Source organism: Lissotriton helveticus, chromosome 5_1, assembly GCF_964261635.1.
Source record: "Lissotriton helveticus chromosome 5_1, aLisHel1.1, whole genome shotgun sequence".
Lineage (NCBI taxonomy): Eukaryota > Metazoa > Chordata > Amphibia > Caudata > Salamandridae > Lissotriton > Lissotriton helveticus.
The window spans coordinates 2072775803-2072788518 of record NC_136065.1 but is presented as its reverse complement, the minus strand read 5'-3'; the positions used below and the strand labels follow the sequence as shown (position 1 = coordinate 2072788518).

Here is a 12716-nt window from a genome sequence, read left to right as displayed (position 1 = left end):
GAAATCAAAACAATGGCCGCAGGGATTTTCCCAGGTTGTCATAGGTTTGATTTGTTTTGAGAACTCCGTATGCCTTATCAGGGGCTGGAGGAATAGTGCTTGCCTAATTAGATGGCAAGCGTTATGACCTAATCAGATAACGCGTTCCTGTGCCGTGGTGTGGCTTAATCAGATAACGTTTTTTTGTACCGTGGGATGGCTGCTAGTTAATTATTAACCAGAACAGGGTCAGGAATAGGGGGATCGATACAGAACCTATAGGAATACATCACAAGACTACACCACTGGCCATGCGGAGTATCCACAGCAGTTAAACAACTCGCCCTTGATGATCTGGTGGACCAGGCAGATGCCACCCTTCCTGGCCCGGGTTTCGTCATGGAAAAGGAAGACAACAACGTATTCGTGGTCTCCTTCATCAGTTGTGCTGATCGACGCCAAAGATCACCCCTATGTGCTCAATCCTCGTGGCAGGCTCTTCGTCATGGATCTAGAAGAGTCTAAGCGTCTCTTGCCTCCCCATCTCTCTCACCCACCAAAGCGAAAATATACACATATGGTGGGACGGAGCTGCTCCCCCTGCGAGGGGCAAATAAATTGGAGGTGGCCAGCGACAAACACTGCATTCCGGCCAAGTTCCATGTGACGGAAGGGAAGAAAGGCACCCTTCTCAGCTGCCATACGGCGGAAGACTTAAGTCCTTCCTGAATCTCTCTTCTGTCTCTACCAAGCAATGATGGGTAGGCAAAGCATTCAAAATCTTAGCTGTCCTTACCGAGAAGAACCTGCCACCTTGTCGAGTTTTGGAATATCTTGGAATACAAAGGAGTCTCAGATGATTAGATCTCAGGGCTCGCTCCAGGTAGAAAACGATGGCTCTACTTTGTTAGAACTAATAGAATGGGAGGCATTTAAAGTGGTGATTAGAGTCCACTGGTTAGTGGTGTCAAAGGTACTGCATGCACAATTGTTGAAAGATATTAGTCAACAGGAACACTCAATCGACCAGTTAGAGAGGGAGGGCTCCCGGGACTCTGCTGGTCATCAACAGCTACTGGAAGCCAAAAAGAAACTGCTAACATTCTTGGAAAGGCTAAGGGGATATGACTATTGCCAATACCTCACTAAAGCTCATAGGATGTGAGACAAATCTGGCTTCCTGCTAGCATTACTGGTCAATCCCTCCTGAGGCCATCAACAAATATTAACTCTTGTCAAACCGAATGAGACTAGGATATACGCTCAGGCACTAGGGTGGAAAATGACGTAGCATTGTCCTTAAGGGAGGATATGCAGGAGCAGGAGGTGTGACGACCTATTAAGTCCCTGGCCCGGGGCATGGCCCCAGGAACGGATGGATTACCTATTAACTTCTATCCTATGTTCAATGACATTCTGATTCCATGTTTGACTAAGATCTTGTCACAAAGCAACCCCAGAGCAAGCCACTCTATGCTGAGGAAAGAGACCCAGTAGGCAATAATGGTCTTCGTTAGATTAATTTTCTTTCTCTGATGTAAGTCTTTTCAATGAGTCAGAGTGCTCCGGTTGTACAGCCCGCTTCCGTTCGCCGCAATGGAGGATCCGGCCTGGTTGCTCGGCGTTTTCCAGACAGAACCGGGAAGGTATGAGGAAAGAAAAAAACAACAAAAATGCCATGAATCAGTGGTTTGGCCGGTTTTCTTATGGTTGACTTTGGAGGGGGTCAGTGAGGGATCACCACATTCCGCCACCTGGTGCAGCCCGGATGTAACGGTGTCCTCCCTCTAAGTGCCTCTCTTTCTCACCCAGTGCCCCGAGAACCCCTGTATATGGTGCTGAACCTTTTCCAGCCACACTCCTCAAGGAGACTGGCGGGGCAGCGCATGATCATGTTGGCCTCCTGGCTTCTCCTTTGCGTCCTAGATATCAGCTTTGGACAGCTTCTCAGGAAATGCCCGACGGTTCTCCCAGTTCTTCCTCATTCAGCTCTCGGTTCTCTCGCGTTTCCTCGCTCGCCGGTTTCTCCGATCAGAAATCCTCTTCCTCTTTCTTTGTCATCGCCTCTTCGGAATGGACGGCTGACGATGACGTCAGTGGAAGGGATTCCTAAATCCAGGCAGCATATGGACTCTTAAAGGGGTATTTCTTTGCCTGCCTGCAAAGCAACAGAACCTCAGGTTCGTCATGCAGTGGGGTGTATGTTGCCAGTTCCCCGAGGTCGTTATCTAGCTCCCGACACATCTGTATTGCTGCCTGGACCAAAGGGGTGCCCCGACTCACCACCTGGGAGCCCTACTGATACCACTCCTTGTCTCCTCCTACAGACCACTTTCAATCCTGAACGTGGATTGTAAGATTTTTAGCAACTATGACACTCTACACCACTTGACGTCACTCCATTCTACAGCACTCCACTCTATGACACTCTTCAACACTCTAGGATGCTCTATTTCACTCTACTGGAAATTGGCTCGGGCACTCCATTATTTTCACTCGTGGCCAAGGTGAGTATGTTGCTGATAATTGATGGAGTGCAGTAAGGTAGTGCTTTCCGATCAAATGAGTGTCTAAATGAAAGAAAAAAGTGCTCCCTCCAGGGGATAGCATCCCTTAGATGCACTGCTGAGTCCCCTATGGTATTCACTTTATTCAAATTCTATGACAACAAATCGTATGTAAGTTCATTGGTTCGGTCATTTATGTTTTTAGGAGTTTGTTCATTCCAGAATTTCATCATTCAAAAATGTTAGGATGTCTCATGTGAATCACATTTCCACAAGTGGATTGATGTAGTAAATCAAATCTTATTCATCATCCCATTGCATTTCGGGCTAACGTGGTCCTTCATCAGTTGACAGATGTACAAAGACGCGTGTTCTCAACTCGCTTCCCGCACGATCTCCATAACAACCTTTAAAAAAATAAATGACCCAAACGATAAACACACTGATGAGTTCTTTTCGTAGAATTTGAATAAACAGAAAACCATTAGGTACTCAGCAGTGTATCTAAGGGACGCTTTCCCCTAGGGAGAGCGCTTTTTTCTTCTATTTCACTGTACAACATCCTACTCCACTCTATGTCAAGCCATGCCACTCCTCTCTATGCCACTCTACTTAACTACACTGTATGGCACTTTACTCCACTCTATGCCAATCCACAACACTCTACTCTCCTCTACATCACTCTACGTCACACTACTCCACTCTACGCTATTCCACCACGCTCTACTTCAATCTATCCCACTCCACTTCAATCTGTGCCCCTTCATGACACTCCACTCTACGACACTTTACTCCACTCAATGCCACTCCACTCTATGCCATTCCATACCACTCACTCTATTCCACTGTAAACCACTCTAATCTCTGGCAATCCGCTCTACTCCATTCTATATCACTCCACTCTACACCACTCCACTCTATGCAACTCTCCTCTTCTCCGCGCTATGCCCCTCTACTCTACGCCATTCCACTCAACGACACTCGAATCCACTCTGCGACATTGTACTCCACTCTATGCCACTCCATTCTCTTCCACTCCACTCTATGACATTCTACTCCACTCAACACCACTCCACTCCATGACGATTCGCTCCACTTTACATAACTTCATGGCATCCTACTCCACTCTATGCAACCTCCCTTTACACTACTCAATTCCATGCCACTCCATTCCACAACACTCTACTCCTCTATATGTCACTCCACTGTACACGACTCCTCTCTATGCCACCCTACTCCACACCACTGTACGCCACTCCACTTTACGCCACTCCACTCTACGACCCTCCACTCTATGACATTTTATGCCACTTTTACTCCTTTCTACGCCACTCCACTCTACACACTCCACCCCACTCTGCAACACTATATGACACTCCTCTCTACCCCTCTCCACTTTGCAACACTCTACACCACAGCACTCTACAACATTCCTTCACTCTATGTCAACTACAACACTTTAAGCCTCTGCACTCTACCACACCACTCTACGCCACTTCACTCTACTCTGTCACTCCACTTTACACCACTCCCCACTATGTCACTCTACTCCACACCACTCTACGCCACTTAACTCCTCTACTCTATGCCATTTCACACCACTTTCACTCTTTTCACACCACTTTTGCTCCTTCCTACGCCACTCAACTCCACTCTACGCCCTCAAACCCACTCTACAATACTCTATGACGCTCCACTTTATGCCTCTCCACTTTGCAACACTCTACACCACTCAGTTCTACAACACTACTTCACTCTACGCCAACTATGACACTTTAAGCCACTTCACTCTACTACACCACTCTACGATACTCTATGCCACTTCACTCTACACCACTCAACTCTACACCACTCCACTCTACAACACTTTACTCCACTCTCTGTCACTCCACTTTCCACCACTCCGCTCTATGTCACTCTACTCCACACCACTCTAGGCCACTTCACTTTACTCCAATCTACTCCTCTTTATGCCACCACACTCTATAACACGTCACTCTATGACACTCTTCTCCACTCTATGCCATTTCATACCACTTTTACTCCTTTCTACACCACTCTACTCTACGCACTCCACCCCACTCTTCAAAACTCTATGACACTCCACTCTATGCCTCTCCACTTTGAAACACTCTACACCACTCCATTCTACAACACTACTTCACTCTATGCCAACTATGACACTTTAAGCCACTTCACTCTACTACACCACTCTACGATACTCTATGCCACTTCTCTCTACACCACTCAACTCTACACCACTCCACTCTACAACACTCTACTCCACTCTCTGTCACTCCACTTTCTACCACTCCGCTCTATGTCACTCTACTCCACACCCCTCTAGGCCACTTCACTTTACGCCACTCCACTCTACTCCTCTCTATGCCACCATACTCTATAACACGTCACTCTATGACACTCTTCTCCACTCTATGCCATTTCATACCACTTTTACTCCCTTCTACACCACTCTACTCTACGCACTCCACCCCACTCTTCAATACTCTATGACACTACACTCTGTGCCTCTCCACTTTGCAACACTCTATACCACTCCAATCTACTCTACTCTACTCCATTCTACTGCAATGTATGACATGACAGTCTAATCGCTCTACGGCACTCCTTTCTATGGCACTATACGCTATTCCACAACACTCTATTACACTTTATGACACTTCAGTCTATGACACTCTAGTCCACTATATGCCACTCCACTCCTCCCTACAACAATTCACTCTACGCCAACTAGAACACTCTACACCATTCTACACCACTCCACTCTACACCACTCTATGAAACTCCACTCTACTCCACTTTACATACTCTTCAACAGTATATGATATTACACTCTACAACACTCCACTGTACGCCACTCCACTATATGACACTCCACTTCATTCGAGTCTACGACACTCTACTCCAATGTATGCCACTACACTGTAGACCACTCTATATCACTCCAGTATACGTCACTCCATTCTACACCACTCCACTCTACTCCACGCCACTCCACTTCATGACACTCCACTTTACGATACTCCATGTCACACCACAAACTTTTAACCATATTGAACAGAAGCCCATTCCTGCTAGACTGCTCCTCCTTTCCAAATGTGAGGGGCCATGGATTTTACACATCCCTGTACCGTTCCAGCCAGACTGCTCCTCCTTTCCACATGTGAGGGAGTGTGGATGTCACCCACGCCTGCCCTGCTCCTGCCAGACGATTCATAAAGGGGGTGGTGATGGACAGAGCATCTGAATTAAGCAGAACACTCCTACCCAGTCAAAAGATCAGGGCTTGATCCATCACCGTTTTTTAGCTCACTGCACCATCCCAGTTCAGAACCTGGCTACATGCAAATTAGTCTGACCCTGGCCCAGTGCATCATGGGAACAGGGCAGACCAAACTACCAAGCCAATTCTTTACTGGAAAGGAAAGAAGCTTCCGGGGACCGGTTTCTGGCATTACAGCCGTCTTCGGCCTGGCTTGCTTGAATCCTGATGGTGCAGTGAGCTAGGGACTCATGTCTGAGCATACCCTTCCACTCCTATAGTGGCCAAAACGATTCATAAAGGGGGTGGTGATGGACAGAGCATCGGAATTACGCAGAACACTCCTACCCAGTCAAGAGATCAGGGCTTGATCCATCACCGTTTTTTAGCTCACTGAACCAACCCAGTTCAGAACCTGGCTACATGCAAATTAGTCTGTCCCTGGCCCAATGCATCATGGGAACAGGGCAGACCAAACTACTAAGCCAATTCTTTACTGGAAAGGAAACAAGCTTCCGGGGACCGGTTTCTGGCATTACAGCCGTCTTCGGCCCGGCTTGCTTGAATCCTGATGGTGCAGTGAGCTAGGGACTCATGTCTGAGCATACCCTTCCACTCCTATAGTGGCCAAGTGTGGAAGGGTATGCTCAGATGTGAGTCCCTTGCTCACTGCACCATCAGGATTCAACCAAGCCGGGCTGAAGTTCTGAACTGGGATGGTGCAGTGAGCTAAAAAACGGTGATGGATCAAGCCCTGATCTTTTGACTGGGTAGGAGTGTTCTGCTTAATTCAGATACTCTGTCCATTACCACCCCCTTTATGAATCGTTATTGGCCACCACAAGTGTGGAAGGGTATGCTCAGATGTGAGTCCCTTGCTCACTGCACCATCAGGATTCAAGCAAGCTGGGCCGAAGACGGCTGTAATGCCAGAAACCGGTCCCCGGAAGCTTGTTTCCTTTCCAGTAAAGAATTGGCTTGGTAGTTTGGTCTGCCCTGTTCCCATGATGCACTGGGCCAGGGTCAGACTAATTTGCATGTAGCCAGGTTCTGAGCTGGGATAGTGCAGTGAGCTAAAAAACGGTGATGGATCAAGCCCTGATCTTTTGACTGGGTAGGAGTGTTCTGCTTAATTCAGATACTCTGTCCATCACCACCCCCTTTATGAATCGTTTTGGCCACCACAAGTGTGGAAGGGTATGCTCAGATGTGAGTCCCTTGCTCACTGCACCATCAGGATTCAAGCAAGCCGGGCCGAAGACGGCTGTAATGCCAGAAACCAGTCCCCGGAAGCTTGTTTCCTTTCCAGTAAAGAATTGGCTTGGTAGTTTGGTCTGCCCTGTTCCCATGATGCACTGGGCCAGGGTCAGACTAATTTGCATGTAGCCAGGTTCTGAGCTGGGATGGTGCAGTGAGCTAAAAAACGGTGATGGATCAAGCCCTGATCTTTTGATTGGGTAGGAGTGTTCTGCTTAATTCAGATACTCTGTCCATCACCACCCCCTTTATGAATCGTTTTGGCCGCCACAAGTGTGGAAGGGTATGCTCAGATGTGAGTCCCTTGCTCACTGCACCATCAGGATTCAAGCAAGCCGGGCCGAAGACGGCTGTAATGCCAGAAACCGGTCCCCGGAAGCTTGTTTCCTTTCCAGTAAAGAATTGGCTTGGTAGTTTGGTCTGCCCTGTTCCCATGATGCACTGGGCCAGGGTCAGACTAATTTGCATGTAGCCAGGTTCTGAGCTGGGATGGTGCAGTGAGCTAAAAAAAATGGTGATGGATCAAGCCCTGATCTTTTGACTGGGTAGGAGTGTTCTGCTTAATTCAGATACTCTGTCCATCACCACCCCCTTTATGAATCTGCTCCTGCCAGACAGCTCCTCCGTTCCTCAAGAGGGGGTACAAATTTTACCCATGTCTCTACCGTTCTTGCCAGACTTACCAAATATGAGGGAAGCTTCGCTTTCAGCCATGTCTGTGCTGTGCTAGCCAGACTGCCAGAGAGGCGGCCAGCGCCCCTTTTAATTATAGAGCAGAACTTGAAAGCTCTGACAAAGCAGCCCTTGGCAATAACAGCCTTCCTTCCTCTATTAATGCTTCTCCTCTGCACCCCTCCCCCCTCAGCCCCCATCGTTAGGTTTTCCAACCTTATTCCGGCAAGTTTGCAGCAATGAGCCCAAGGCACCATGAACTACAGCGAGGCAGAGAGTGAACGAAGGGGGATATGTACAAGAAAAGGTCAGAGTGCGGTGTAATGCCAAATATGGCTAAGTCGTATCTTACATTTTTAAGATGAGGGGATGTACCGTACTTACAGAAATAAGGCACACCCCTGCATTTCCCCTAGTGCTGGACCTAAAAAAGCTGCCTGGCACGAGCACAGGCACCCTTGAGCCATGTTGCAAGGGTGCCTGCGCTGCAGGGGGGATTGTTTATGTGCAGGTAAGGACATAAACAATCTTGGAAAGCAGTTTGCTCTTTCTATGTGTGCTGCAGAATGCAGCAAAAATAGAAAGAGCAAAATACAAGGAGAAATTAATAAATTCCCTTCATATCGCCATTCTAAGACCAGGTTTTATCTGGCTGTACTTTTTGGTGCTGCCTAAGCCTTGTAAATATGGGGCAGCGTCAAAAAGCAACGTGTATTGCCGTGAAACATTCCACTGCAACACCCATTGCACACTCCTTTGCTGCAGCGGACTGCTGTGGAAGGGGGCCTATTTACAAGGTGGTGTAACACTACCTTGTAAATATGGGGTAAGGAGCAACGCCACCGGAGCATTAGAAAAAGTGATGCTCCGGTGGTGTTAAAGGGTTGTAAATATGCCCGAAAATGTGCTGCTTTCCCACTTATGAAACACACCCCATCCCCTGAGAGCCATGCAGTTCCTGCAGGGGCTGTGCTGTGGGGGTAATGCTGAAGACAGAGTAAGGCGCGTGTGAAAGGGGGTGCATTGCGGGTAGGCGCCCTTTATCTCCTGCCACCATTCCAATTCACGGCCTCATTTACTATATTTTGACGCACTGCAGCGCAAGCCTTTCTGCTGCTCAGACGTGCGTCAAAATAAAAGGGAAGAACAAAACGGTATCCATGCCATGTCCTTCCCGAGGAGGCGTAGGAGTGGTGCAACAATGAGAAATACTTTTATTTCTCCTCCGTTTTTGCTCTTTCTGTGTGCTGCAACATCATAGAAGGAGCAACACGCCATTAATTATTTTTTTGTGCAGGAAGGTGTACCTTCCTGCACAATAACAATCATCCCTGCAACTCATGCAACCTTGTACCATGGCGCAAGGGTGTTTGTGTTGGCGCACAGCTGCTGTTTGTGTGCCGGTGCAGGGGAGAAGGACAGGAATGTGCCCTAAGGCACATTCCTGCCCTTATACTTTGATGCACGGCCGCGCAGCAGGAAGGCTTGCTGCGTTGCTATGCATCAAACTATAGTAAATGAGGCCCTCAGGGGCTTACTTACAAGCCCCTAGTGCCACCGGTGCATCACTCTTAATATGGAAAGTTGGATGTGACATAACGGCCAGAGCTGCCGACTTTGGAACTGGAGAACCAGGTTGGAGTCTCGGCGTCGGCTCAACGTCCTGCGATTTGGGGCAAATCACTTAATCTCCCTGAGCCTACCAAAAATGAATGTTTCCTTATTTATTATTACTGGTGCTCATGCAAAGCGCTCCAATACCTTCGGGTGGAGTTCGCGCTATGTAAAACTTTAACTCAGAACAAAAAAATGGGGCTTGTAAATAAGCCCCTTAATGTTTAGGTTTCTGTGAAATCTGCCCCATTGAAAAACGCTATAACCTTGAATGCCAAAAAAGTGCTTTGAAACAGGAAGACGTGTTTCAAAGATCTAGGGGAGAAAAGAAATCTACTTTCAACCGCGGCATCAAGAAAGGAAGCATTTTTTATTCCTCCCCAGTTAGGAACGAACTTCCCAAAGAGTTGGGGCGTAACTTGCGGCTGAGCTGAGAAAGAAGATCTTTTTAGACGTTATGGTTGGATCTAGCGCCTTAAAGTCTATTTAAAGCACAAAATAATACAAACAAGGAATGAGCTCCTTAAACACAAAACTTGCAAAAGAAATCACCTAACACATAAATTATTTTGTATCTTATTACATAGCGCCTTGTGGCGATTCGGCGCTCTCTGTGCGAGATAGGAGACCTGTACTTTACTTTCTGATACTGTTTCCTTTCACTTCTCTGGAGAGCAGCAATAAATAGTGCATTGATATTTATTTAAAAAACACGCACGCGGACAGTATCTTTCAGTGAACTTTTGGCGGTAGGTATTGTACAACCAGCAGTAGTCTCAGAGCCTAAAGTTTGCATCAGTGACGTCATACACCTAAATTACGGTCCATAATTCATGGGAACACACATTTATGCAACGGGAACTTTACACATTTGATTTAGCATATTTTCCTTTTCAGCTAATCAGGTCATTTATTCACAGCATAAAACGAACTCAGAATGCTAAAAACAGACTACGCCTTTTCATCATCTCCCTTTGATCAGCACTGTACTCGAAAAATACATGTAAAAATAAAATATCAACATTCAAGCAAACAGACGCATTTATCCAAACACTGTCTGGAGCAGCTGCAAAAACCTGCAGACAACACAATTTTGTTAAAACAGCCAAAAAAACAACTTTAGCAAAACCTCACGTAACTTGTAAGTACCAAAAAATCACTTTAAGTACAAGAATAAAAAGAAAAGCGAGCATTTTTACTCATTGAGCAAACCAGAGCAGACCATTATTAAATCTGTCGGCTGCCGGTTTAAAAAGCATTTATTTCCCTGCCAGTACAAAGGCCCAGGTATCTTTTCATGTTCTCTACGGCACGAAATTAGAATAATAACAGGTAAGATTTAGCGATCATAATAATAGGTAAGGTAATGATGATCTGGTGAGACTTAAGAAAAGCTGATGGTGCATGATGTGACCTCACAACTCCTCTGGTTGATGACAGCGATATTAAACCCCAAGCGCCCAGAGACGACGTGTGGCACGCTGTGCGCTTTGTATAGTGCACTCTGTGATTCTGGCCCTTTATATTTTGGAAAGTGATTATCGACCGAACGATCGCTTCAAAGCGCGAGTTCGCAGCGCTCTATGAATAAGTTGAGATAGGCGCTATATTTGCCCCTTACCTAGGCTGAAGCAGAGCAGGGCGGCCAGCGCTAGCAGGAGTGCTCTGTTCATGGCGTCGCAGGTAGGTCTGGCGGGGATTTTTCGTGTTTTTCCGAGTCCTTGCTGAGGTGCCGGAGCCTGGGGCGGTCTTGAAGTGCTGCACAAACAGTTATTCATATACTATAAATAGCGGTTTGGAAGGCCTGGCGCAGCCAATCATGGGGCGCGCGTCACGGCCCTGACTGGGCAGAGGGCTTAGGGTGGGGCCCTGGGAGGGTGTCAGTGGAGAACAGAGGCCCTTTCTGAGCCCTCCAGCGCCCAGAGGAACTCTCTGTGCCCTACAACGGTTTTTGCCCGACCGTTTGTGCCCATGATGTGCCCCTGGACAGCTCACCTCTGAACCCCTCCACGGCATTCAGCCAGTACCCCCTCCCCTCGTTCCACCACCCCTCAGCCCCCCCTCCTTCCCCCAGTCCTCCCCCGATACTCCCTCTTCCCCGAAAGGGCCACTGCTCCTTCTCGCGCCCTTCAGATCCGTCGGTGACCTGGAACCGTACCTGCCTCGAGTCCTCAGTAGCCCCATGTGGCCTCTAGTAGCCCCCCTCAGATTCCCTACGTGTCCCCAGAGCCCCTGGGCTAGTAATACTGAGCCACAGTGGCGTGACGGTACATGATGTAGCCCATTGAAGAATGCGATGAGGGGCCCTGTGTCTCCCACTTCTCATAGATCACATTGGCTTTGGACTGAATGGGATCCACTGAAAGGTTGGGTGAGTGCCCCCCCCCCCCACCCCTGCAGTAGCTGCTGCACCCCCCTCCCCTGCAGTGGCTGCTGCACCCTCCCCCCACAGTGCCACACTACCAGTCCTCACTTGTAGGCCCCTCTGTCATCTCCAGCCCCCTCAGAAGCCCTGCCCTCTGTGCCCTCAGCTCCCCCGTGGCCACCTGCGGCCTGAAACCATTCCCCCCCCACCCCCTGAGTGCGTGACACACCCTAAAAGCGGTATCTCCTCACCCACTACGCCCGCCTCCCCCAGTGTCCCTTCGTTGCCTATGCCAGCCAGCCAACCCCCCTCCCCCCCTACTGAGCCATACTGTGCCCTCCAGACGGCCCTCCCCTCTCACGACCCCTCCCTGCCCAGGTGTGGCCCCTGCCAGCCCTCCTATGTGGAGGTCTATGAACCTATGTGTGCCCTCGGGCCCTTCTGACCTTCTCTGGGCCTTCCTGGCAGCCGCCCCTCGGTGTCCTCCGTTCAAACCGCCCTCTGTGGTATCCTAGACAACCGTACTGGCCGAATCCAGTGCTGACGTCAGAGGTCTGACGTCAGCCTGCGAACTGTGCAGGTGCCCGATATTGGAACGTGTACTGTCACGTGATAGACCGCGAGAAGAGACTTGATGATCTGCTCCTGGTGGTTGAGACTTTCTATGTGTTTATTTATAAAGTTTTATATAGCGCAAACTTGACCCAAGAGGGAATCATAGTGCTTTACATTTAAGATCGTAGCATTACAAGTTACATCAGAGAATAGTGCCGAAATGAACCTTCCTTTGGATTTACTCTAGCGTTATTGGATATGTCCTCAATATCTGCGGCTGCCCGCGGCCCCCTTTAGTGCCATTTGGGCCCTAATACACCCCTCACTAGTGGTTGGACTTTAGTTAGGAGTCCTCTCGCGGTGGCGCACTACGTGCAGCACTTCTGGGGTGCCATGGTAGGGGAGGGTGTATATGGAGGGATTAACCTTGTACCTCTTGTCAACATACCATCACTCACAGCTAGCTCACCTCTCAGCACACACC

The 12716-nt window shown here is 48.5% G+C and overlaps 1 protein-coding gene across 1 annotated transcript in view; it reads right to left on the bottom strand.

Annotated features, from left to right (window-relative positions):
• The window catches only part of LOC144753997 (sperm acrosome membrane-associated protein 4-like), a 234058-nt gene extending 221825 nt beyond the window's left edge, over positions 1-12233 (bottom strand). Inside the window, exons 1-2 of the mRNA XM_078641516.1 lie at positions 12124-12233; positions 10934-11070 (exon numbers count right to left, since the gene is read on the bottom strand). Of these exons, the coding sequence (XP_078497642.1) occupies positions 10934-10985 (52 nt within the window). The 5' untranslated portion in view covers positions 10986-11070; positions 12124-12233. The remainder of the gene's footprint in view (positions 1-10933; positions 11071-12123) is intronic.
• Positions 12234-12716: the final 483 nt, after the last annotated feature.